This window comes from Oryzias latipes, chromosome 6 (genome assembly GCF_053564925.1).
Source record: "Oryzias latipes strain Hd-rR chromosome 6, Olatipes_Hd-rR_3.1".
Taxonomy (NCBI): domain Eukaryota; kingdom Metazoa; phylum Chordata; class Actinopteri; order Beloniformes; family Adrianichthyidae; genus Oryzias; species Oryzias latipes.
Window position 1 is genome coordinate 25,994,077 of NC_136242.1, and position 27,579 is coordinate 26,021,655.

The following is a 27,579-nucleotide window of genomic DNA, read 5'->3' on the forward strand; positions in this document are numbered from 1 at the left end:
TTCCAATCCTATAGGGGGCAATATTGCTCTCGCAATCTGATTTGACGGCTGCCAAGACACCCGAAGAAAAACCAAAATGAAAGGTCCTTTAAAGAACAATCTTTGTTGCCTGCTCATTATGAGTTATTTAACCAATCACTTGATATTCAATTTTTATAACCACACCAGTAGATGTTTAATTTCTATTTATATCTTAATAGTTTTTCAACAAAAAAGATTTAACGCAAAATGTGTGCACATTTTTTCACGATAATTTATCATCAGGCATTCTCAAAGCCAGAATTTACGGACTGGACGAGGGAGGACAGCAACATGGCGGTCTCCTTGCGCCTGGGTCGTCAGGGAGCTCTGCTTGGGCTCAGATTCAACCAATTTAAAAAATCAATATGTCCCACACATTATTTCCAGGACCGAGTTCGACAGTTTTTTCATTCACCATGGGCGCTTGGTGAGTGTTAACCGAAAGACACGGGAATAGATTCGGTGTCGGATCATATAAGCTAACAGTAGCTGCTTTGGGGGGGATACTTACTAGTAATTTCTTCTAGTTTGTAATTTATTTGAATATACTGCAAAACGAACAAGGATGCAGAAGTCTCTGTTGAAAACTTACTATAAACATATTTTGTGTTTTCTTTAAGTGAAGAATTAGAAACTGTTGTAAAGGCAGGGTCAAATACAGACTTTATTTATAAAGTATTTTTTCACAGCCCAACACAAAAGTGCTAAACAGAATAAAATAATAATAATAATAACTATGTAATATAATAATAGAAAAAAAGAATGCCCTCACCCTCCCTACCTCCTACACACCCACCATAGTGAAATATTATAAAATGAAAAAAGCATAAAGAGCAGATCTGCAATGACCCTGTTTACAGAGAAGAGACATTCGATGGAGTGAAGGACCCCCCTGAGAAAAACAAAACACTGGAGTTAAAAGTAAATGTAAAAAGAATGAATACATACAAAATATTCCAAATACATACATAAATACATTTAAAATTGACCTACACTAGTATAATCACATATGACCTAATAAAAGCACTGAGCATGAATAAGAAATGAGAACAAACTGCTAAAACACAAAATATTCATTATTATTATTTAAATGTTCAAGTTATAGTTAAAAGCCAAGTTCAAAAAGTAGATTTTGAGCCTTCCTTAAAAAGCATGAAGTGTCTCTGTTACATTTTATTTAGCCAGATAAGAACCTGCTGAGATCAAGATCTCCTTTACAAGAATGATTTGGACAAGAGGTCAGCAGCACATTTCATGACATCTTCAGTTTTGTTTTTAAATTCTGTCTATAATAACAGGTGTTGAAATGGAAAACACAACCTAGAACAGAGATTAAACATTTGTCCCTGTTTTTTCCGCATGGATTGCTAAATTTGACCAACCCCAGAAAACATAAAGTCTTAATCGTTGACAGAATTGCTTCTGCAATAAGTGGTGAACAGAATAATGGAAAAAGAGTGTAAATGTATATTCCCTTAGCAAAAGTCACGTACATATCAAAGATCGTCTATATCAACAGCAAATGCTTTTAATTTATTTAGATTTTTCCTTAATTCAAGGTAAAAAAAAAAAGTTTGATTTTCTGGAAGTTATTTGGACAAAAACAATGAGGCAGTGACTGCAGTTGTCTAGAATACAACAGTAGAACCAGTCCAACAACTGGTTAGCTTCATCAAACTAGATAACTTTACCCCGATGTTTCCATTAGACTGTTACAGGAACAGCATGTATTCATTTGACTTTGTGTTTCTCTTCCTTCTGTTCTCGTGTGACTTTAGAAGGCAAAAGACGGGAGGGGGGTAGGCCTGCACAATATACCGCAAATGTACCGTTATCGCGACATCAGGCTGTGCAATATGCATACCTCAAAAGACGGCGGAAATCTCAATAAATGGTTACCTTAAATGTGCTAAAACAATCTCATGGCAGCTTGAAATATTGAACAGATGAATTAAATCCCTTTATGCATTTAACCAATCGGAAGGACCCGTTTACATTGTTGATCAATCAGATGAGCCCTTTTATGTTTGATGTTTGCCTCCTGCGGCGACGAGGGTCATTTGGAGTATCATTTTTAAACTGTTGCAGTGAAATGGAAATGATGTTTTTGGTTGTTTTGCTATTTGTTTATATACCGCAAATTATATCGCAATATTGATCACTAATATCGCATATCGCAAGTTTTCCTCATATCGTGCAGCCCTAGAGGGGGTATGCTGCATAAAATCAGAATCCATTTCTTATTCGGGTAGTTTATCCAGCAATTCTGTAATAGTTAATATGCTGCCATGCTTTGGTATGTGGGTGGACCATGGCAACGGATCCCAACTTTATCTGACTAATGAAAGGATTGCTCATAGAGCTTGGAGCCGGGGATGAGCAGGTATTATTTCCAACATAAACAATGACATCATATTGAGACGGAATATCTCTGATGTAACCTTCAGTTGACTAACAATGGCGTTTCCGTCAAACCAGAAGAGTTAAAGGAAATCCAGGAGAATCTGTCATTGAGTAATTGGCTTAAAAAAAAATCCAAAAGTCCAAAGTTTGAGCTGCAAATATATAAAGAAAGACATCACTTAAAAACTAACATGTATGTAACGATAAACTGTTTATGTATTCAAAAACCATATGAGAACATGAGCACTGTTTAAGCAGGGCTCTCCACAGAATCAGTATATTTTGAAGTTGCCGACTGATAATAAATTAGTTTTTAACTTTATTGAAAGTATACAATAAATGACTAAGTTGCTCTAGTTTTTCTCTTTGCCTGAAAGCTAAACTTATTTTGTCATCAGCTCTTTTAATATGTGTTTTCTGATCAGAACATGTTTGACAGAAAAGGGTAACCACTGCATGAACTAGAAACTGTTTTAAAGTCAAAAAATGTTACAACAGGGCACGTTTGCTTATTCACAGTAGATGGGAAGGAAGGTATACCACAAGCATTTTAAGCGCTTCATAAATGGAATTTAAAGCTTTGTGGATTTGGTTGTGACTCTTTTTATTTTTACATAATAGAAGAATAGGAGAAACATAGTAAGTTAATAATGAAAAGAAGAAAAAGTAATACCAAATTATTAAAAGCACATTATAAATTCCCCATGTCATCTTTTAAAAAGACTTTGTGTATTACAAGCTAAATGCCTGGCAGGTTTTTAGCAGATATACTTTTAGCAAAAGAGATCGGAAAATCTTAACATTAATTCTACTGTCAGTACATAGAAATAGCTTTTCTTAGCAATAAAAAAATACATTCTTGAAGAATTCTTAACTTGAGTTATACAACCTTTGTTCTAAATATTCAGCAGATGGCAGCATTACAGTGTGGAGCACATAAACACAGTTTTCTATAGAAGTTTGGGTTTATTAAAAGCAGTTCTCGAAGCAAAGGCAGCTCATCTTGCAGAGCTAGTCAAGAAAAAAATGTTCCGTTTTATTGAATTGTTGGAATAGTTCTTCTGTAATGTATGAAGAGAAGCCACATATTTTTACTAATTCATTACGAATTTTATTTTTGCAACATGTTTTTGATATATTCATGTTATGTCCCAATATATATTTCCTGTTTTTGAGAAAAGTTTTGCTGAAATAATTTATTTTCATTTTCTGATTGGCTAGGAAGTTACATTAGGTCCTACACGCTTCTATTGTTATGTTTTGTTCTAAGGATTCTTTTAGAATTATCATTGTGGGCTTTCTTTGCAGCCAATATCAAAGCTCAGTACTTAATATATTCTGAAATTAAGATATTCTTTTTCTGACTGATTTCTACAAACTCTAAAAAGATGTTTTGCCTTTTTTTCCCCACTAGGTGTCACTCCACTCAAAGTGCAAATGCCAGCTCTCTCCCCCACCATGGAGGAAGGGAACATTGTTAAATGGCTTAAAAAAGAAGGTAAAATATTACATTTCTTTTTGTTTCTAAATTTGAATCTTTTCTTGCAATTAGAGCAAATTTAATGCTCAAAGTAAGGTCTTCTGCTTGTGAGAAATGATGGGCATTTATATTATCGATTGAAGTGTGTGAAGAAAAATAGCCTGAGGGGTCTTGGTGACTAATTGGCTCATAGATCACAGTGTTGATCACTGCTGAGCAGCACATGTTAGCCAGGTGCCTCTGCTGCTCTTTCCTTCAACAAAAAGCTATAACCTGATTGGCTGTTCGGCTGTGTTGCTATGTGCCTTTGTGACTAGGGGGCAAGGTATAGAGGGTCTGGATATATATGAGAAAAAGGAAGAAGATAGGCTTTCCTCCTACCCCAGACCTGTGAAAGAAATTTGAACTGTTTGGGACAACAACAAATATACTGTGACTTAAAGAAAGTGAAAATTGTTGCTTATTTCTGCGTTTTTACCAAATTTTCTACCTGCAGCTAATTGGAAAATGGTCTGAAATTCATCTTTGCGTTGACAGGTGAGACCGTGGAAGCAGGTGATGCTCTCTGTGAGATCGAGACTGATAAGGCTGTGGTTACCATGGAATCCAGCGACGATGGGATCCTGGCAAAGATACTGGTGAGTTTCACTTCCACTACTTCTCTTTAAAGGACGTAACTGATGAAAAGTCTTATGCTTCAGACATATGATTTATGAAAAATACTTGGCCTTGTGCAACTTAGGATCAGGTTTGCAGACGTGATTATGATCTGAAATCTGTTGATGTTTCAGGCGTTAGTTCTGCTCACCCCTCAGATTGCCCCCCTGTTAAACTTTTTTTTAAGGTTTAATTGCCTACTGCTAAAGTTTAATGCACAGATAGCAAACTTTGAAATGCGTCTGGTTACAGTTATACCTTTATTTCTAAACCCCAGTTCCAATTGCCCCCAAAAATTAGATAATTGACTGATACTTGCAGAGCTTTTGTTGCCTTAAATCTTTATCAGGATTCTATAACTGCACCTTTAATACAGACATTTAACAAAATATGTTTGCTTACTGCTGCTAGATGCATATCTTTCCTGTTTGTTCCTGTCATTTTATTTTGGACATCCTACGATTATGGCTGTGCAGATCAGTATTTGAGTTAGTCAATGGTGCATTTGTTTATTATATTTATTTAAGTGTGTACACCCCAAACAAGCTTAATTACTTTAATAAGAGAATACTGTTCATTCAGCTGTCAGTTGGAAACTGCGGTCCTGCATCTTTCATTTCTCTCACTTCACTACCCTCCACTCTTGCATTCTCTAACTCTGTTCTCTTGGCCACTGTGGGGATGAGGTAGTTTCCATGGCAACCGCCCAAGAATTGGGGGTAGGGGCTTTAGCTGGCAAACAAAGATGGTTTGTATTAGATAAGCCCCCCCCCCCGGTTCTCTGTGGTGCGCTCTCTTTCCGTGACACCGAATTTGTTTGTGGTCAAGGAAACAGGAAATGTGGGGGAATATTGTTTATGTTTATGTGCGAGGTAGCATGAGTTGCTATTGTAGATTTGAAGGTGTTCAGTGGGTTCTGAATTCAAAGGGAACCATACAATCCTCCAGTGACCAATCACCTCGGCCGGTTGCAGAAGACATGCATCGTGCTTTAAGGTGTTTTTTTTTTTACTGTGGGTCAAACACTACTTAGGTCCTTCAACACTTTTCTCTGACTGTCGGAGTAACAGGAGATGGTTCCTGCTCAGATTAACACATAGACCTAAGAGTCGTTGTTAAGAATATAAAAAGGTAACAAAACGTGTGCTAAGATTATAGTCCTCACACCTGCCTGTATTCTAAGGCTATGCCTGAATTTCCTCCCTAAACTACTAAAGAAAACCATATAGTGCCAGATTTTAAAAGCATTTCAGACACCATGCTCCCTACTTTTTCTTTCTTTCTTTTTATTTGTTTTCTTAACGCCAAAGATGACTTCACCTGTTTCCCAAAGTAAAAATGTAATAAATACGAACATTTAACAAAGACTATTCATGAATCCACTGTATTCTGATATAAGCTATATATTCGCCAATCTAGTGAGCATCAATACGCTCTGTTTTTTTGCAGAGATTTCTGGAATATCTCTAGGGCACTGAATTTTGGAATAGGATATTCAGAGAAATATAGTAAACACGCTATGTAGTGAGTAGAGAAGGAATTCAGACACAACCTAAGTGTTTGTACTATAAATATTCTCACCTCTGTCTGCTTCCTTTCAAGTGTAACCACGTGGATCGAGTCTGAAATCTACTTCTAATGTTATTAATTATTATTTACACTTTATCAATGCCTCCCTTGAAAGTCCTTCATCCTTTTAGTAGAAAATACAATTGACAAATAATTGGAACACGTTTCTGCATTTTTTCTCAGTAGCTGAATCCTAAAGTTTCCAAAGGGAAATGCTTTCTAGCACAAAGAGGAAATGGCTAGTTTAATACACCAGGTACCGCAAAGAACAAGTTGGCTTGGTGAGCCGGAGTTATCTGAAGACTTTTTATTTTTAGAGAGTTCGTGAGTCACAGGGTACAATGGAAGGGCAGGCACTCTGCTTCCAAAGAAAGAAGCCCCACTCCTGTTTCTGTTAAAGACGTCATGTACTATTGATCATAACTAAATCATGTCTTACCAAAAAATGCAGTCTGTCCTGTTTCTCTTTAATTCTTAAAGAAATCCACTCTCAATGTTTCTAATGAAACTAGTTCAACAACAACCATTCTGTCAAAGACTGAATTACTGAAATGTTTGAGCATCAGAAAAGGCAGACAGACATTTTTGTCTTTCTCGTTTTTTTTCATTCTCCTCAAATCTAGTAAAAAATGTTGAGTTAGGATTACAAACTTGAAGGTTTTTGGACTAGAAGCTTCTTCTTTGAAAGTCAAATACTCTTTGGCTTTTTGGACTTTTTTCATCTTGAAAATATTCCCTTAATGCAAAGTCTGCATTGTGTATTTCTATCTTTTATGACCCAATTCTTTAAATCAGGAACTGTCAGTAATCAAAACAAACCAGAATCCTAATAGTTGACATTCTAACAATTCTTATAGCGAAATAATGGATCATTTGGAGGTTATTTGCTGTAATAATCTGATATAAATGCATATAAGCACGGGGGGGGGGGGGGGGGGGGGTATAACTTGACATGTTCAGGTATCCTCTCCTTTAGGCATACACAAGTAGTGGTTTGGCATAAAAATGAATTCCTGCAGTCGCTTCCATATCCACAGCTCGAAACATTCGATGGCAGTGTTGAGCTCAGCTGTGCTGTGGCCATCAGTCTATGCAGATACCCATGATGCAAACTGTTTACAGTCCGTGCAATTTCACTGTGAGAATCCACCCATGTGTTATAACAGTGCTGTGTGTCGACCTAATGAAGTGGGAAGTTCCAACCGTTTTTGGAATTTCATTTAGGATCTTTGTTTTATACTTGAGCACGGTTTATAACTTTGTGTACTTTGATCCTGTATACTTTATAGCACTCCACTGATTATGGTAAACGTTTATTTTATTCATTTAGGAAAAAACGTTCCTGCTTTTTTGTAAAAAGTATGGTAACTTAACATTTTTAAGCACAAAAAAAGGGGGATTTATTAAAATGACTAAAGTAACAATTATACTGCTGCCATTTATGGACACTCTCACTTACTTTTCCTCCTAGTGACTTTCTTTTCTTTTACTGTGCAGACAAATGTTGTTGTTCAAAGCTTTAGCGGGATTCCTCAAAGACTTTTTTGAGGAATCTATTGGGAGACCATAAACAAAGCTAAAACTTCTCAAGAACTGCTGTCATGTTCACCTCTTTTGGACGGGGAACTTTGGATGAATTCCTGAAACCACATCAAGCGTTTTCCAGTATTTCCATCTGCCTGTCCCAAGTGTGGCTAAATGCTTAAGGTTGAGTCAGGAAGAACGTTTGCTGTAGAACTTAAGCCAAAACTACATGTGGGGGCCGTTGTGTATTTCATAGTAGTAAACCCAGATGGGAGTAGCAAAAGTTAGTATTTTTTCCAATATAGATTCACAACCATATTTGAAAAAGAAACATTAACTTAAGTTAATTTTTGTATCATTTCCCTTCAAATGCAGACTTCCTTGCCCTTTGCTTGAGTGGTGTGATGCAACAGCACAGCAAGTTATGTCCTGTCCTCCCACCTTTCCCCCCTTGAAGCAGTTTTCTGAATGGAACGGCTTATCAAAAGTGATGAAGTACAACTGCCCAGCTTTTGTGTCGGAGCTGCCCTTTTAGTCATTGTGACCGATATGCCAGGATCAGCACATGCAGGTCAAAGAGAGACGCAAAAGCCTGGCACAGGAGCTAAAACTGGTCTATAAAGATAAACCTAGTTTAGATTGTAGCAATTTTGGAAAACACATAGTGAAATAATTGAAAGTATATTCATGGGAATTTGAGCAGAATTCGCTGAGAAGGCGGTGTCCCATTTTGAAGTGGCTGCTATTTAACGATTGGTGAAAATGTTTCTTTTGTTTGTCATGTTTAATGTTTGTGTTTTTGTAGATGGAAGAGGGCAGTCGCAATGTGCCCCTTGGCACTCTCATTGCCCTTCTGGTGGAGGAAGGACAAGACTGGAAGCAGGTTGAGGTCCCCTCACCAGATTCTCCATCTGCAGCTCCCACGATTCCCCATGAACCCACTGGCTCCTCTGTGACCCCCGCATCTCCTCCTCTTTTACCCAAACCTGCGACGTCAGGGCCGTGAGTGTTTAGTTTCTGAATTGTTTTCAAGCACAACAAACTTTTCAAATGTGTGCACGCAAGTCTGTATGAGGGGCCGTATAAGACATTATTTATTCTGAACCATTCACATTCATACATTCTTGCTCTCACAGTCATATATACTCTCTTTCGCATACATATATTCTCTTACGCATCCATATATTCTCTCTCTCACATTCATACATTCTTGCTCTCACAGTCATATATACTCTCTTTCGCATACATATATTCTCTTACGCATCCATATATTCTCTCTCTCACATTCATACATTCTTGCTCTCACAGTCATATATACTCTCTTTCGCATACATATATTCTCTTACGCATCCATATATTCTCTCTCTCACATTCATACATTCTTGCTCTCACAGTCATATATACTCTCTTTCGCATACATATATTCTCACTTGCACATCCATATATTCTCTCTCTCGCATGCATATATATTACTTTACACATACATACATTCTCACTCTCATTGTCACTCTTAAAAAAGAATGTATGTATGTGAAAGACAAGTATATATGAACGTGTGAGGAAGAGTTTATATGTGTGTGTGAGAGAGGAGTATGCATGAAACGGAAGTTACTTTGCATGAAAAGGAAGGCACTTTGAATGAAAAGGAAGGCACTTTGAATGAAACGGAAGGCAGATGATTTCTCGTGCTCTGATTGGACGAGAGGCCGCCACCTCCCATTTTGAACACACTCTAAACCCTATCACTTGTACTGACTCATAACTATTAAGGTTACACAACTTAAATGTCATTTTGTAGTTGATTCAACTATAAAGTATTAAGCTCTATCAAGATTTTTTCAAATTTAACTTAACAGTGCTAAATATTTTAAAGCTTATTTGTATCTGGCACTCAAAAATTTTAAGATCCGTGAAGTAGCGTTATGACGTCATCACGTACTGGTGGGAGGGTCTTTCGTTTTCTCTACGTTAGCTCAGGTGGCCATGTTGGATTTGCCGAATGCGAGTATGCGACGTTTGAAATTGAAAGTCGAGCATTTTATTATTCTGCAAAGCGTTGCGATTTCGTCCCGCTTCAAGACGCCCCAACCTCGGGTTTTTTTTTCATCCGCCTCATCGCTGATGGTGCCGTCTTGTCTTCAGCCCTGATTTAATTTGGTAAGTATCGTTCATGGTTTATGAATGAATGCTTTAAAAATGCTCTTATACTACCGTAAATGTGGTTTACTGTTGTTTAAACATATGTGTGTTATGATTGTTTTAGAGATTAATGTGGAAATGTATACATGATTAGTTTGTCATAGCAGACGTATGGCGAGCCAAACCCAAAATGCATTTCTGCCCGTAAGTTACGACAGTGATGAGGTTTTTTTTTTTTCAGAGGTAGAAATGATCTGTTATGCTGCAATCACACTAAACATGATCCGCGTGTGAAATTCGCGTTGGAGGCCTCTGTTTGTGGCTAAAGTTTGCTGCTGGACATTTGTCCAAAAATGTCACTCAAAGCCTCTAACGGTTGTGTGGGAGGAGCTACCGCCAACAGTTTTAAGCCTGGTTGCTACATGGAAGCATTGGGTTTTGAATGCAGCTTTAAGCTTTTATAAATCACTGATCTCCGTTATAAAAAAGGTTTTTGTAAAAATAAATTAATCAACGTGCTCGTGTTGTGTTCAGGTACCGAACTACAGAGTGTTCAGTGTTTCACCTCCAGGTAGACGCCAAGGCCAGCGAGGTAACTTGTCTCAGTTATTTGTCTAGAGCTATTTTAAAAAAACAAAAAATGCAATAGGTTGTGTAGTGCAATAAATGTTTTTTGATCAGAATATAATTGAAACATTTTTTAACATTGAAAAATCTCTTTTGGACTTTTTCAGATACTGAACTTCAGAAAGTTCACCAGAAAGTCACCATTTCACCAGAAAAGACCTGTCAGTGGGTGAGTTTTATACTTATTTAATACATTCATCCTGAACTATTACCATTATTAGATTTATACGGCAGCATGGAAACATTTATGCACATTTTAACTAGCCAAAGGTCTAAATAGAGCTGAAATTATTTACAATTTAACTAAACATATTTAGATTGCAGGCTGAAGGTGGCACAATGGAATGGAGGTGCAAGTTGTGTTCTGTTACTTTGGCACTATGCAGTACTACATATAATACTGCAGTACTACATAGCCAATATTCCAAAGTGTTTCCACTGCCATGTATGTGGAGACACTTTGGAATATTGTCATGTCTTTATGACAGTATATTACAATAATAAAATGATGTTGCATTAGCACCATTCCATCATTTGAAACCATGAAAACTCATCTGTCAAGATCTGAAATGGATTTATGTAGAGTAGATGCAGTCAGAGGAAATTGTGCAGTTTTTACATGTTTGTGTAACTTAAAGCTGCCCTTTTCTGAGACTAAGTCCACCAAAACAGACAGGAACTGGCCAGCTTGGTTAGGATTTATGACCCCCAGGTGAATTTCTAATGTGCATAATTCAAAAACGGATAACAAATAATTTGTAAACAGCTGTAAGAAGCCACGGTGTAACTTGCCTTCAAATGACTTTGGGTCTTTGACCTGAAGTGGATCATGACATAAACACTGTATTGTCCTCTTACTAGAAATAGACATCTAGAAAAGGTATCATTTTATTATTTCTTAAAGTTCCTTAAGTAAATATTGGAAGTGTTTGCTCTGCATTTGCTTCAAAGGTAATGGATATTTCTTTTTATTCTTTTAGGACCAGCGTGACGTGAACATGAGACGGGCACTTGTCCTCCTTGCACTTCCTGTTTATCTGCATGAAGATGCCTCCAACTTCTTCAAGACCTGTACAGTAAGTGCACACGACTCCCTGTCAATGGTTTTCACTAATCCTTTAATATTGATTGAGATTTTATTGAGTGACATAATAAATAGGGCAATTGTTTGTAGTTTGTAAACTGAGTGATATTTTTAAATGGTTTTAAAAATGAGATGGAAGATGAAAGGCGAACATCAAGGACTCCTGATTGGAAGGAGCGGGAACCTTTTCGTTTACCTTTTCTGCTCCTGATCCATCATTATTTGAATAAAGAAAAATGAAGCTTTAGTCTTAAATTATTTTATAAATGTCCTCCTTCAGAAAAATGCTAAAGAACTTTTTAAAAACACAATTTTAATTGGAGTTGGTCCTTAAAACATCATAGCCAGTTGATTAAAAGCTAACAGAATGTTAGCATGAAAAGATTCCTATTGACAGATGGCAGGAATGTCAGTTTTGGACATTAGTGTGATGAATATCTTTGAGGGTCTGAACTCATCTGTGTTTTTTGTTTTGTATTTTCCAGAATACCAGACCTCACAGACACTGCTGTGGGTATCTTCTCAGTTGTCGTGGTGACGCTCCGGATGCTGCCGTCAGTGGTCCCACAGATCTGGCTGACTAATCTCTTCTAACTCTTCGGGGACATCTATGCTCTGGACCTACAGCACCCCAAAAAACTTGAACTTGCCTTCATATTTATTCAGAATGCTGTCTTGAGCCTTGAGGACAGCAAACCACTGAAAGGACATTTATTGACGCTGAAGAATGTTTCGTTGAGTGAGTCTTCCAGAATGGACTATTTGTTGGTTTAAGTGTTATGTAACTAATGTGTTTTGTTGTGATCATTTGCTTTTTCTGCCGTAAAATACAAAACCAACTCTTTTTGTCAATATGTTGTGTGGCACTCTTATAATGCAGTTTTATTGCACTTATTGTTTCTTCATCCTCTTGATATTTGTGCTTTTTTTTAAAGAGCAATTAAAAAAAGTGTATTAAGCAATCACTATTGTGTGGCCTTCACGTTTGTTGGTTTTTATCAATGCTAGCCTTTAAAATGTAGTGGGGCAGTATCAATATCTCTGTTTAGAATACATTTTAAGCTGAAGAATTTTAAATATTTTCAATGCTACACATTTAATGAGTTAAAGAATTTATAAAGCATTTGAGTGAATTTTACATATTTTATGAGTTGAGTAATATAAAAATATAGTTAGTTAAAGCGTTTTTTAGTTGGAAAATATTAAAAACTTTAAGTAAATAATCTCTCTTTTATAAGTTGAGGAATCTTAATATTTTTTATATGAAATAATACAAATGTAAGACAACTGACAATATGAATTTTAATAAATGTTAACTTAAAAGTTTTAATAATATAACTTAACTGTTGCGTAATCTGTTACAAAATAATTTTTAAGTTCAGTCAACTCGCTAGGGATTACAGTGCAGACGCTAACATGAACAAGCAAGAAATCCCAAATTAACAGACTTGTGTTGTGGAAAGGTATGTTTTTTTAGCTAGCAGGAATAATCAAAGTATCCGTTCTCTGTTTCAAAATGAGATTGCCACAAAACCGTATGTTATCTCATACTGGAACAGCTTTGGATGTAGAATTCAGTGGGAAAAGGTTTGGACCCTGCCACAAAAGTATTTCATCACCAATAAAATCAGAGAAATTTCTTTCAAAATTCTTCACAAATTTTATCCAGTGAAACATTTCTTTACTAAGTTTAAAAAAGATCTGGACATAAACTGTTCATTCTGTCATTCCTCACCGGAAACTGTGCCTCATCTTTTTTGGTTTTGCTCTTTCACTCAACTATTTTGGAAAGATGTGATACATTTTATAAGAACTCATCTATGTGAAGATTATAGATTATTTTACGAGCATATTATTTTTGGATATTTTACACAAGAAAGACTTAATGCAGAAAAAATACATGTAGTTAATTTACTTATAATTATGGCTAAATACTTTATACACAAGTGTAAATATGCCAACAAAAAAACCGTGTTTTATGTTTTTCAGAAAGAAATGGTTTTGTATGTGAACAGTATTAAATCTTCCACTAACAAAAAAGCTGTCAGAACAGTTGAAACATGGTCTCTCCTGAAACTTTAACAGATTCCTTTGCCTCATTATTTTTGTTTTCTTTTTGCATAACCTGTTTTACATGGTTATCATTATGTTTTTTTGTTCATTCTCATGGCGAACGTGAAGATTGTATTTTGCACACAGTGGAGTTTTGTGTTTGGTATTTTGTATGTGCAAGATATTGTTAATAAAGTTTATTTTTTTTTAAAAACGAACCGGCAAGAAGTAGCCACGGGGGTCCTGCAGCCATCGGAACCTTAACAAATATTTCATCTCCACCTCACCGTTGCCTTTTTTAAGAAATGACAGCTGGTTTTCCCACATTTATATGTAGTTATGGATCGAAAACAAGAGGAATTTGTTTTAATGTAAATGCGTGTTCCAGCGTCTACAGGAAGTGTCGCCCATAATTCACGCAAAGGCTCATGGGGGCTAGGAATAAGGTGGATACGGATTTTCTGTTTCGGTGGCACTTCTATTACCATTATTGGTATTTGAGACATTCCTTTGTGTCTCTAGAGATGCAGACAGATTTGTGACCACTTGAGGTGAAGATAAAATATTTCTTAAGGTTCCGATGGCCTTCTTATTGGTTCGTGTTAGCGTCTGTTCAAAATGGGAGTTGGCGGCCTCTCGTCCAATCAGAGCACGAGAAATCATCTGCCTTCCGTTTCATTCAAAGTGCCTTCCTTTTCATTCAAAGTGCCTTCCTTTTCATTCAAAGTGCCTTCCTTTTCATGCAAAGTAACTTCCGTTTCATGCATACTCCTCTCTCACACACACATATAAACTCTTCCTCACACGTTCATATATACTTGTCTTTCACATACATACATTCTTTTTTAAGAGTGACAATGAGAGTGAGAATGTATGTATGTGTAAAGTAATATATATGCATGCGAGAGAGAGAATATATGGATGTGCAAGTGAGAATATATGAATGCGTAAGAGAATATATATGCATGCGAGAGAGAGAATATATGGATGTGCAAGTGAGAATATATGTATGCGAAAGAGAGTATATATGACTGTGAGAGCAAGAATGTATGAATGTGAGAGAGAGAATATATGGATGCGTAAGAGAATATATGTATGCGAAAGAGAGTATATATGACTGTGAGAGCAAGAATGTATGAATGTGAGAGAGAGAATATATGGATGCGTAAGAGAATATATGTATGCGAAAGAGAGTATATATGACTGTGAGAGCAAGAATGTATGAATGTGAATGGTTCAGAATAAATAATGTCTTATACGGCCCCTCATAAGTCTGGCTTCTTTTCTTAACCTCTGAGGTGAGAGTTCATACAACTTATCCAGACATCCGCAGAGATTCTTCTGTACTCAAATATCCAGCCATTGGGCAAAAAAACGTGGTGTTTGCATCTATGGGTAAAGCAAAAAAAAAAACCCTTGTGTTTCTGTTTCAGGTTACGTTTAAGTCCAGCAGCACGACACATTCTCAACACCCATGGTATTAACCCAAAACTGGCCACACCCTCTGGACCAAGAGGACTCATTACAAAAGAGTGAGTCTTTAAACTGGATCACACAAAAAAACAAAAATTGGATTAAATGTTAAGGCGACAGTGAAACTAAATGGTATCATCTGAATCGTACTAGCTGCTGTGTTTTGTTAGATACAACAAAGATGAACTGCTCCCTCGGTTCTTGACTCTATTATCCACCTTTTGTTTGTAGATTTATAGGAGCATATGAAATATACATGACATACAGTTTCTGACTAGAAGGTTGGAGTAAATGTGTGTGTGTATATATATATACTTGTGGTTTACTGTAATTGAATATTGTCTGTATGTTTTATACAATTGATTGATCCCTTGTTGCCCTCGCAGTTGAAAATCAAACTATTGACACGCATAAGAAAAATAATGTTTTTTTCCTTGAGTGATTTTTCTTTTCTTGAACATTGCTACCTCTGTTTTTTGGAGTGGCTCACAAACAAACAGCTGGGATACCTGCTGCTGTCACCGGGGATCTGATTGAATGTTCTTGTTACCCGCTTAACGACGTGTTGGGAAAAGTCATTAATGAACCTCTGTCACTATAGCAACCCCGGCTCAGGTGACCACACACAAAAACATGCTCTCGTGTGTGTCTTAAAGATGTGCAGAAGTTGCTTATTCAAACACTGTATACAGAAGGTATTTCTTTGTGTCATACACAGGCTTTCTTAATAAGAACTGTTATCATATTTTAAATAAAAGAATGTCAAAATAATACAATAAACAATAATAAAAAAGATCATTAAAAAAATTTGATGTTAATATTTAAGTTATAACTTTAATATATTTAACATTTTGAACTAGCTAATCAATTGTCCTGTGGTTTGTATGCGCCTTTTTCTTATTGGCAAAGGGTTAAAAAAGTTAAATCAGCTCATAAAACTTTTGATTTTATGATTACATCATAAAATGGAAAGGTTAGTGCAGTTTTAAGGTTTCATTGTTTTTGGCTGAAGTCATTTGTTTAGGTTTATAATCAAGTGAAACATGTTATGTTTCTGTTGGGTATTAATATGATTCATAAGCCTATATCTCTAGCTGTAATAATATTGTTACTTTTAATAACAACTCAGTAGCAAGATATAAATTTATGTTTAAATAATTTTCTATGCAAAATGGTTACAAATCATACATTTTAAGTATTGCAGTTACTATAATCAAAAATGTTTTTAACTCTAAGTACAATTGTCTGTTTGGGAAAATGTTATTTTAAACAGTGCAGATACGGCTTTTACAAGCAAACTGCTGCCAGAAGTGAAGTCCTGTGATGCCAATATTTTTATTATTAAGAATCTGGCCTGCATCTTTTCTTACTGTCTTTGATATGGGGCTGTCTTTGTGGTTTTTTATGTTAATTCTTTAACCTTTCTAACCTTGTCTTGTCTACATTGATCCACACTTGAATATTAGATTATTACATTCATTTATGTTGTGCACCATACATTTTTTTTAAATTTTTTTTTTTTTTAATTTGAAGTTTCTTTAGCACATTGTCGTCCCTCTGATCTCACACATGGCTGCAGGAGGTAAGCTGTGTTTCTGTGTCTGGGGTCTTTTGTCAGCATTTGGACATTTAAGAGCTGCCTCTGCCCCTTTTTAATATTCCAGTCACCTTCTCTTTCCCTTTCATGAGCTCCTTTGACTTGGCAGTCGGGTGTGCAGCTCATCAGTGTTCAACCACTAGCTAGCAACCCCAAAAGAAGATTATTTTTGAAACATTTGACAGATTTTCTTGCATTTGCTGCAGCCAAAACTCTTTTTTCTCTTAAGATACAAACTTTGTATGTTCATTAATAATTCATATGACAGTGTTTAGTATTTACAGAAGATGAGAAATATATCTTTGTAATAAATATTATTCCTGCAATATGTGGTACAGTTCAAAAGTTTACATCTGGGTTATTAAACGGAACCTCAGTTGTTCTGTAATCAAACATTTAGTCTAGTCCTCTCAGTTTAGTAAGGTAATATCCAAGATCAGAGAAAAGGCGGAGCTGGGACGCTAAAAGGAAATTAAAAATCCAGAGTCCACAGGACGTTAAAGAGAACCTCGTAGAGGGAGGAGGCTTGATTGTTTGTAGCTGCATGGCATGTTCAGTAACAACCAGTGGTCCTGTGCGTGGATAGATGGAGGAAAGTCCAGTGAACCATAAGCACAGAGCTTCAGGCACCTATGAGCTCCGCCTTTAAATTTGTTTTGCTCTTAAAACCAAAATGTATATGAAATTTGATCCAGGTCCAGTTTAGTGCTTTATATTGGTCCTATCTAGTTCCGTCATCTTTTACCAACAGAACTGTTTGTCCTATTCTTTTCAGCTCACAAACAAATTAATCTACTGCTTTTCTGTGCCAGTTGACTGCTGGCGTATCATTTATTATTTGAAGTTTTATGTCTTGTACTCTTTCAACTGGGAATTCTTAATTTAGAGCATCTAATAAGATCCTGAAAGAACCCAGTCTATTGTATTTTATTGCACATTTTCAGCAGTGAATTATCACTAGTGCTCAGTACGCCAGATGAAAGGAGGCTAAAGGCAGGCGTGACCAAAATTTAGACAAAGAGGGCGAGATTTAAGAAGGTAAAAATGTGTGAGGGGGCCAAGCATTCAGCCAGCCTTCTTTGAATAATAACATTAAATGCAAATTAACTATTCAATGAAAATTGTATTGGAATGGTATACTTCAAAGTAGATTTTTAGTAGATTACATAAATTACTGTGAATTTCATATTTGAACACCAGAAATAAAGCTATAAAAATAGTCTTTCTGGATAAAAAACCTTTTGTCAACATCAAATCTAGGTTCATTTAAAATGTTACATTTTTTTTTTCTAAATTTCTAAATTTAGATCATGTGAACAGCAAAATAACAATAGTTTCCTTATTCAGAAGTTCAAATCACTGTTGGTTTGATTAAAGTAACAAGAGTTCTTCCCGTTTGAACCCTTAAGGACCTGAAGGTCAGGTAGCCGCCGCTTGTTGGCACGGGTTTACAACCACTCATTTAATTAACAATTTAGCCAATCATTATCAAGATATCCTACACACAGTTCTTAGAAGGTGCCGGGGCCCATTTGACTGATTTTGTGACAGAAGCTTGCAGGCTGCATTTGGCCCGCGGGCCGGACTTTGGACATGCCTAGCATGAGGAAAAGAAATTGAACAAGCCTGCCCTTCTGTGCAGATGATTCTGTTGCAGCTGATTGAGTATTAAATGATCAAGGCATCCAACCTTCTGCAGATGACCTGAAGTAACTTTTGCCTGTTGAAGTGTAAAGAAAAAATGGAAAATAGAGTGAAGACATAAAACTAGAAAATACAATTTGCAATATTGGCTTAAAATGTATTGCCTTTGCAAAGGTTTACGTTTTCTATATATTGTTGCCCCAGATAATAATTATTCTACAAGTGACGGCATAAACCCTGAAAATTCCTTTTGCTGTTTTTTGTGTTTTTTTCCAGAGATGCATTGAATCTTTTAAAGGCGTCCCCTCCACCCAAAGCAACACCAGTTGTTGCCACGGCAACTGTCCCAACTCCTGTTCAGAGACCCACCCACACCCCCACAGGTCCCCCACCACCTCCAGGCAGCAGACCGAACATCCCCCCTCTGTCTGTACCAGGGAAGCCCGGAGCACCAGTGAGTTATTTGAACTTTATTATACCAAAATATATACATTTATGTGTTCTGCCTTTTTCCTTAAAATGGTCATACAGTGGGGCAAAAAAGTATTTACCATAGTCAACCACCAGTTGTGCAAGTTCTCTCACTTAAAAAAATGAGAGAGGCCTGTAATTTTGGTCAGATGAGACCAAAATATAACTTTTTGTAAAAGCACGGGGGTGGAAACATCATGCTTTGGGGCTGTTTTTAATCAAAGGGATCAAGATGACTGATCTGTGTAAAGCAAAGAATGAAGCCATGTATCGTCAGATTTTGAGGGAAAGCCTCCTTCCATCAGCAAGGGCACTGAAGATGAAACATGGCTGGGTCTTCAAGCATGACAACAATCCCAAACACAACGAGGAGTGGTTTCTTAAGAAGCATTTCAAGGTCCTGGAGTGGTCTAGCCAGTCTCCAGATCTCAATCCCATAGAAAATCTTTGGAGGGAGTTTAATATCTGTGTTGCCCAGCGACACCCCCAAAACATCACTGCTCTAGGCTCTAGGGGAGATCTGCATGGAGGAATGGGCCAAAATACCAGCAACAGTTTGAGAAAACCATGTGAAGACTTACAGAAAATGTTTGACTGTTATATAGTCTTTGTTTGCAATGGCAGCAAAGTATTAAGTTGAACTTTTGTTATTGACCAAATACTAATTTTCCACCATAATTTACAAATAAATTCTTTAAAAATCAGACAATGGGATTTTTTTCCTCATTTGGTCCCTCATAGTTGATGAAAATCACAAGCCTTTCTCATCTTTTTAAGTGGGATAACCTGCACAAACGGTGGCTGACTACATACTTTTTTCCCCACTGTATTTCTTAAAAAACATGAACTTTTTGTTAGTTTTTTCTTTTTTTTTAGTTTTTACTGACTTGGTTCAAGGGTTAATTTTTACTTTAGTTCATTCATTCAATCATGAATGGAAAAAAACAAATGTAAAAGTTCTTTTCTCCTCTCATGGTCAACAGGGAACCTTCACAGAAGTCCCAGCCACAAACGTGCGGCGTGTGATCGCTCAAAGACTGACCCAATCAAAGACCACCATCCCACATGCATACGCCTCCATAGACTGTGACATGGCTGCCGTCATTAAGCTCCGTAAAGATCTGGCCAAAGGTGAAAACCAACTGACACATGAAGCCAACTCCTACATAAAATCAAGACTATTGATTTTTGTCAAATTAGGTTTTCACATAGCTGTTGAAGCTCAGAAATTTGAACCTAAAACAGAAAAGGTCATTGAAGCATCAAGCAAGGCAACAAAAACCCCACTATGCTAACATAGCTAAATACACTTACTGGCAGAAACTAGTCTAAATGCAGTTGTTTAATTTTGTCTACTGTAGTTTATTTACAGAACCTGGCTGCTACTTACTGTTTTAACTAAGATCTCCTATCTGAAGCAGTTAGGGATTTGCTATATGGAGCATACTGGTGGCTTTACAAAGTTCAGGAGGGAAAAGCTAAAATCACCTGGCCATTTTCCTAAAAGTGGGAGAATCCTCATGTTCACACTAAATGAAGTGTGTTGTACTCCCGCAGTTTGTTTGTTTTTAGAAAACAAACTTCATTCTAAGTCGTCATTAAGTTTTACAAGCCTTGAAAACATCAGTTTGAATGTTAAGATCGTCACAGAGGCTAAGTAATTACATGTTACCCAATTAAATTGTTGTGGTTGGGCTTTAGATAAGCTGTACATAAGTTAATACCTGTGAAATTGAACCAGTTATCAAGAAAATTGTCTAAATTGTAAAATTAAAATATGAGATGCTGTTAAATTCATTTAAAAAAACTGTTATTTAAGGCTTTAAAAAATAATGTAATACGAGTGTTATAATAATATGATCAATGAAGTTACTGATAATACTTTTTTTTCAATAATTTGACACCCAAAACTGAAGATTTGAATCAATTTTTCCCACATTTTACTTGTTTAGCCTCACTTCCTCATGACAGTAGTTGTTTTTTTAAAAGGGAACTTGTTGGGAAATAGACATTAGGGTGGAAGTGTTGAAAGGGAGAGCCGATTTCCAAAGTAAGCTGAAAGGGGAACTTTATTGATGTTATATGGACACCACCTTTTTTTTAATGCATTTCCTTAAAAGAGATAAGAAAATAAGAACTAGGAAAAGCCAGCACATGTTTACATTTAACAGAAGCAGTTATTTTAAAATAAGCGCTGTTCATAGGTTTTCTCCCTGTGCTGAGGAAAGGTAAATCTCTCTGGGAGCTGGCTCTGTGACGGGAAACGGGACGACCATTCCAGACCTATTAGCAGGCCTCTGTGTACTTGGGGATTCGCTTGCTGGTTGTTTTTGCGGCCTTTCATTGTTCGGGAGCAGTGCCGTTTCATGCTGCTAGCTCATTACGCATTCTTCCAGCAGCATTCATAACTGTCTGGTGAAAGCACAAGTTGGCAGGAAGGTCCAGTCCAAACCTGCAAGGCCCGTTTCTATCACGGAGACCCAGGAAGGGGGCAGACCTAAAAAAAGATCAATTACAGAATTATCATTATAACATATGTTTTTATGTCGTCTTTTTTAAACCTTGTGGAAAATGTTTGGCTATCATGATTTCAAATATGCACAAAACCCAGAATTTTCTTTTCATGGGACCCTCAGGAAGTTTCATTGATCACCTTCTCCTTTGTTTTTTTCTTCCAGAGCAAATCAAAGTGTCTGTCAATGATTTTATTATCAAAGCAGCCGCTGTTACTCTAAAAGTAAGTAATATTTCAAATCTATTATTCTTTAGAAGTTTGATCTTTCAGTAAACAGATGGACAATCTCACGTTAGTTTGCTTTTTTAGGATTGAGCTGCTAACTTTTATTTTTGTTTTAGGGATTCAACAGAGGAATTTGTCATAAATCTAATCTTCAGTTGATCAAATTTGAATGTTGATTGGGATGTTTACAGTTTTTATCGTTTAGTTAAAACCTTTGTAGTTTTATTAAAGGCTGATATTATTTGCATGTATTTACGAGGGACAAAGCACAATAATTGATCGAAATTCATGTTGGCCACACATGAATTTTAATGCTTGTTTTGTATGTTTTTTTATTTTATTTATTTTTTTATATACACTTTTATATACACTACATATTATATACACTTTGCCAGTTTTTTTTTTATTATACCTAAAGGTTATATTTTCCAGTCAACATTAAAAGCCGGTCTCTATTAATTTGTAGTTTTTAGGGAACAAATAGTTACATAAATTTTTCTTATTAATTTTCCACATTAAGAAAAATGTGAAAACGTGTATCACATCTAATATGAAATACAGGAGAACAACAAGGCTTTCCGTAGGTCGGCACACTTTCCCACAAAATACTCCCATCCTGTGGCACATCTTCCCGTACTTTTACAACATGTAGTAAACTGGAGAGGTTTGAATTAATTCTTCCCATAGACTTCTTCAGTGTTGTAGTTTCCTATTTTCATATCTATTCTACTTAATTAAAGAAGTGGCCTCATCAAAACATCTGCTTCATCATACACTATGTATAATGTATGGATTTCACATCCTCTACCCAATCTAATAGGTTTTATGTGATGCAAAAGGTTATAGACGTGGCAAAGCAATGGTTTTTTACCGCACCACAGTTTATCCACGATCATGAAACTGTCACAGATTATGCAGTACTAGTCAGGATTTGTGTTTATGCCATTCTTTTTTTGTCCTTTCATTTTTCGTTTCAGCAAATGCCAGAGGTGAATGTGACTTGGTCTGGTGATGGACCCCATGCGCTCGATTCAGTCCACATCTCGATTGCTGTGGCGACGGACCGAGGCCTCATCACTCCTATTATCAGGGATGCAGCTAACAAAGGGGTGCAGGAGATCTCAGCTCAAGCTAAGGTACAGATGGAACAGATGGGGGTGGGAGGCCGTTCAGTGGCCGTTTTATTCTTACAAACAGATCTGAGTGCAAACCAAAACCAGGAAAAGGGAGAACTTCGCTTTTGACTTTTATTTATTTTATGTTGCTCGCCGGTGTGCAGCTACTTTAGTCCTAGACTTTCATTACCAGGTTGTTTGGTCGCAGGCTTAACCTGTCCCGGACCTCAGATGGAGGACAATGCAACAGCGGCCATCGTTTTGTGTCGCTCTCGTTTAACAGCTGCGTACAATTGTCATGTGCTGATGCACACTTACCGTCCCACACAGGTCAACAGTGTCTCGTCATTTCCAAATAGGAAAATGATGATAGTCTAAAAGTCAGGATAAAAATAGGCTTTACCCCTTCAGTGACCTGTCATCAAACATCAGAGTGTTGCGCAGCACTGTGTAGCATTTGCTAAAAAAAAATGTAGGGAAGGAAAACGTGGCTTTTGCAAAGAGAAATTACAAACAGGTTGAGTCTGAATTTATGGAGAGAAAGTGGGATTGATTTTGCTCCTCAACACACAAAAGTATACTTATACTACATATCATAAAGTTTAATATAAAAGGGCTTAAGAATATGACGGTATATGCCCATTAAAGTCCCACTCTGATCGTAGTTTGATCAATTGTAAAAGCGTTCCCAGTGGTCTTTTAATGATAATTATGCCATTTTTAGCTAAAAATAAAAAAACAACATCTTTTTCTGGGACATAATTTCTGCAGAGGGGCAGTAGTTCATTAGAAATTACATAAATGTAGTCGTTTGCAAGTGAATGTGTCAGAATGGAGCAGAGCAGGGAGCTTGTGGCTTTCTCAGTGAAGTTTCTATGTCACAGATGCACTCTTTTCCGAACTGCATTTTTATTGTCTGCTCTTGATTCATTAGGATTTGAATACTCAGAAATACAATTTAAAGCTAAGTTTTCTTCATACATGTCCTTCATCATCGGAAAAATGCTACAAGAACATGTTAAAAACACCAAAAACATCATTTTCATCTGAGTGGGTCTTTAAAATGCCTTTTAGGTTAACCAAAAGCTATCCCATAGGATATGCATCTATATTTTTATGTCAAAAACACTGTTGCTTATTATCCTTGAATCCCTTTTTAGTGTCAGAAATGTATAGATTTCTGGTGTGAGGAAGAAGAGCAGGTTAACCAATTTTTTTATTGTGGGCCGCATTGAGGGCACATCCTGTGACTCAGCCTGAACTTTGTGTTCATGCGGTGACTCCTTGCAACAGTTGCATTAGACCGTTTCGCTATTGTGCAAAAGTTTGATTCAACTGTTTATTTAGGGAAAATTGGCTTTCAAACGATTATTTTCATGTTATACAATTTCTTTTTATTTTATCAATAGCTGAGTTTGATTTTCAGTGGCTCTGTTATTTTTCAGTTTTCAAATTACTTCTTGGTAAAAGCTTGTCTTTAGTTTTGTTTTTTGTTGTTTTTTTTTGGTATAAAAAGTGTAGATCAAACCATGATCAATCTTTTACAGTTTAACAGGCAGATGTTCCAGTCTGAGCTGTGCTGTTGTAAAACGCGAGTCCTCTGTACCTGAAGGAAAGCGCATTACTTTCAGAGGCCTCGTCTTCCCCTTTGGGTGCCGTCAATTCCCCTTTCTAATTTTACTGATGCACACGCCCAGTGGTTGTCATTAAAACCAACATTTGTTGTGGAAAATTGAACTATTTTCCCATCGAGACAACTGTTGTTGTGAATTTGGGCGATACAAATAAAATTGGATTGAATTGAATCTAATTCAAACACGGTTATTTAATATAACCTGTATTTTAGCTCCATTTTTTGATCTTTTCAGATATCAGTCACCCACTTCAAACTATCATAAAAATGTACTAAAAGTAGCATTAGTTATTATTATTTAATATTAATATTTTCACAGGCACTGGCTCAAAAAGCTCGAGATGGCAAACTTCTTCCTGAGGAATACCAAGGAGGCTCGTTCAGGTAAGACAAGTCAGCCGAGGCAAAAATCTGTTAGTAGTAGTTTGTCAATGCATTGACAGAAATACACACTGATGTGTGTATTTCTAGAGACTGTATTGATCGTCTCATAATCCCGTGATAAATCTTTAATAAATGACAACATTAATATAAATAGCAGCATAAATATCAGCTTGTAAGACTTGATTAGAGTTTAACAGCCAGAGTGCCACGCTCATTCTACATTTCATTGGAGCCAGAATTAAATGTGGTTTTGGGGGACAAGAGCCATCAGTTGTTGGGCCAAAAATAGAGAAGTGTAAATTGGGAAAATTCCTTTCTTACCCATTAGATGGAATGGTTCCATTTACACACAAATGAGGTTTCTGTGTCAGGCGGATGCGATACATTTTTAACCAGATGCAGTCTTTTTTTCTTTGTCACTCTGAAGATGTATGTTTAGAGTCTCATTCCTGCTTTTCATATTTACCCTTTTTCACTGATAGACTTTAAAAAAACCTAGCCCCTGTTATGACTACAATACACGGTAGAAATCATAGACATTGGACATCTTCACTTTTACCTGTTCAGTATTTATTGTTTAAAATAGTACTATTTTAGTGTCACTTTAGTTCATTTAGTATCAGTAATAATGCCATTGGCTGCAATCATAATAACACAAGCTCACAGTTGACTGTTGACTGTGGATTGAACAGATTGATCGTTTCCTCTCCTGTCTGACAGCATATCTAACCTGGGCATGTTTGGAATCAGCGGCTTCAGTGCCGTCATCAACCCTCCTCAGGCTTGCATCCTGGCTGTCGGGACCTCCCGGGCTGAGCTGCAGCTGAAGGAAGAGGATCAGACCGTGCACACGCGGCAGCTCATGACAGTAACCATGTCCAGCGACGGACGACTTGTGGATGACGAGTTAGCGTCTCGGTTTCTTGATCAATTTCGTGCCAATCTAGAACAACCACAGCGTATGGCCCTCGCTTAAAAAAAAAACAAAAAAAAACAAAGATGAGGGGAAAGATAAGAGAAAATTTGAAAAGGTCTCAAGCTATGTCTTTTGACAAGCAAGGAGCTGAAACAGTTTGTGTCTGTCCTTTCTTTAAGGCTTTAAATAAGGTTGTGTACATACTGTGAACTTAAGTTTGTGGCCTCTCTGCTTATTGTCCGCAAGTTTTTGGAGTGGAAATGGATTTCTCCCTAAATTTAAAGGGCTTGTGCAGTGGTTCCACATTCTACCATGAAAGATAAGACGGCAAATGTGATCCATCACACGGGTGTTGTGTATATAAAGAAGTAATTCTTCAATTTCCAGGTCAGACTTCATGAAAGTTGTTTCACTAAACGTAAACGTGAAATTGGTGAAGTCTCCTCATGTAAATTTGTGAGATATTTATTATTTAACATAAGTGACACTGCAGGTAAAATCCATGTAAAGCAGCATTTATTGTTGCTCATTATAAAAGTAAACTTAGTATGTGAACAAATTTATAAATTTATTCAGAATCACACATAAAGAAACATCTCCTTCTGGTCCACATGTATACATCAGGTTTGGTTTTGTTGTCTTAAACTCTGTCCAAGCAATAAAAGTCCTGTTCAACCATCTGATCTTTGTGTTTGTGGAGTATGTCTTCTAAAGAAATCAGCCATGGCCTTCTCCATTTTTAATTTGACTCTAACATATTACATAATCTTTAACTAAAACCAATTAGGGTAATTGCTTTCCAGATTGAGTGGACAGGTCCGACTCTGACAGATGTTTATCTTTGCTCTAAGCAGATGCACATTAGTTTCCATGTGCAACATTATCAATCAGCCAAAGCGTGTCCTAGATATGCTAAAGAAAAATCTTCCAAGTACTTCTTGTATATAGTAGTGTAGTTCTGCATATTTTTCTTTTTATTTATCATGAAATATTGATGTCGAGGGAATTGTTTTATTTTGACACTCCACTTCCTGTTTTTGAATAAATACATTTACTGAGTCTTTAGTTTTAAAAATATATAGGTTTCCCCTCGTTCCTCTGACTTCTTTCAGTGGGTTTGGAGTGAGGATTTCTTGTTCCGTGGTTGCTGTGGAATCGGTTTAAGTTTCAGTTCCTTCTGGAGCAGACAGAAACAGCAATGGCTATATGAGGCAGTTGGCAGTAACCAGCTGTTTTTTTACAGTATGTTCACTCTTCTGTTATCCAAAGCAGAAGTTGCCAGGGTAAAAGGATACTCAAACTAAAAGCAAGCATCTTTTTTAAAACTGGAAAAGCAAACATTTCTGCCAGATACCTAAGAAAATATAACATCCTTTAGCCAAGTTAATGCTCATCTCTTTTTATTCTCCTTTTACTGTTGGTTACCGAGCTTACTTTTTCTTGGCACTGCTTAAAAATTTAAGATCAAATCAGATGCAAGTGAAAGATGGTAAAATCCATGCGAGACTTGTCACCAAGTTGAATGAAAAGGCAGAAAATGGATTTTATATTCCTGAAATGTTTAGTGAGTGAGCTAAATTTCTACAATAAAGTGTCACTAAATCACTTTTGGAGAGAGGTGCTGGAACGGTATGAGCTCATAAACACAGCATGCTGCTGAGAGAGACTGTTGCTATGGAGACCAAATAAGATGATCAGCCGACTCTGCTGCGCTAATAGACTCACAGTTCAATAAAGATGTTGGTCATGGTGACTAGCATTGATAAGATGTATCGAGATGTATTTCATTGTCCATAAACCGACATAATCCAAGCAGGTTTTTTATTTTATTTTTTACAATCTAGATATGAAGTCTTGATTTTTCATTTTACCGTCATCCATACACTATCTCCTTTGAACAGTCTGTCAGGTTGAGGGGGGTAAAACACTCGTGCTGTAAAATAAAGAATGGAGTAAAGCTTGCAAACACATATTTTCCATTCTAATTTTAAAAAGCAAAAGTCTAACTATATAAAAGATTTTTTTTTAATTTACTTCCAAAAAGTCTTTC

General features: G+C 36.6%; 1 protein-coding gene and 1 long non-coding RNA gene across 2 annotated transcripts; both read left to right on the top strand.

The window, feature by feature from the left end:
• Positions 1–263: 263 nt before the first annotated feature.
• pdhx (pyruvate dehydrogenase complex component X) lies at positions 264–26,212 on the top strand. The gene is made up of 11 exons (XM_004069731.5): positions 264–448; positions 3,839–3,922; positions 4,442–4,542; positions 8,460–8,656; positions 14,990–15,088; positions 18,547–18,724; positions 19,725–19,872; positions 21,420–21,478; positions 22,459–22,617; positions 24,549–24,613; positions 25,334–26,212. Exons 1-11 carry the CDS (start codon positions 313–315, stop codon positions 25,587–25,589), a joined length of 1,482 nt encoding a protein of 493 aa, XP_004069779.1. The 5' UTR covers positions 264–312; the 3' UTR covers positions 25,590–26,212.
• On the top strand, positions 9,643–12,116 carry LOC144992472 (uncharacterized). Its single transcript, XR_013656448.1, has 5 exons — positions 9,643–9,811; positions 10,328–10,385; positions 10,528–10,589; positions 11,401–11,496; positions 11,990–12,116. It is a non-coding gene; the product is annotated as an uncharacterized LOC144992472 (long non-coding RNA).
• Positions 26,213–27,579: the final 1,367 nt, after the last annotated feature.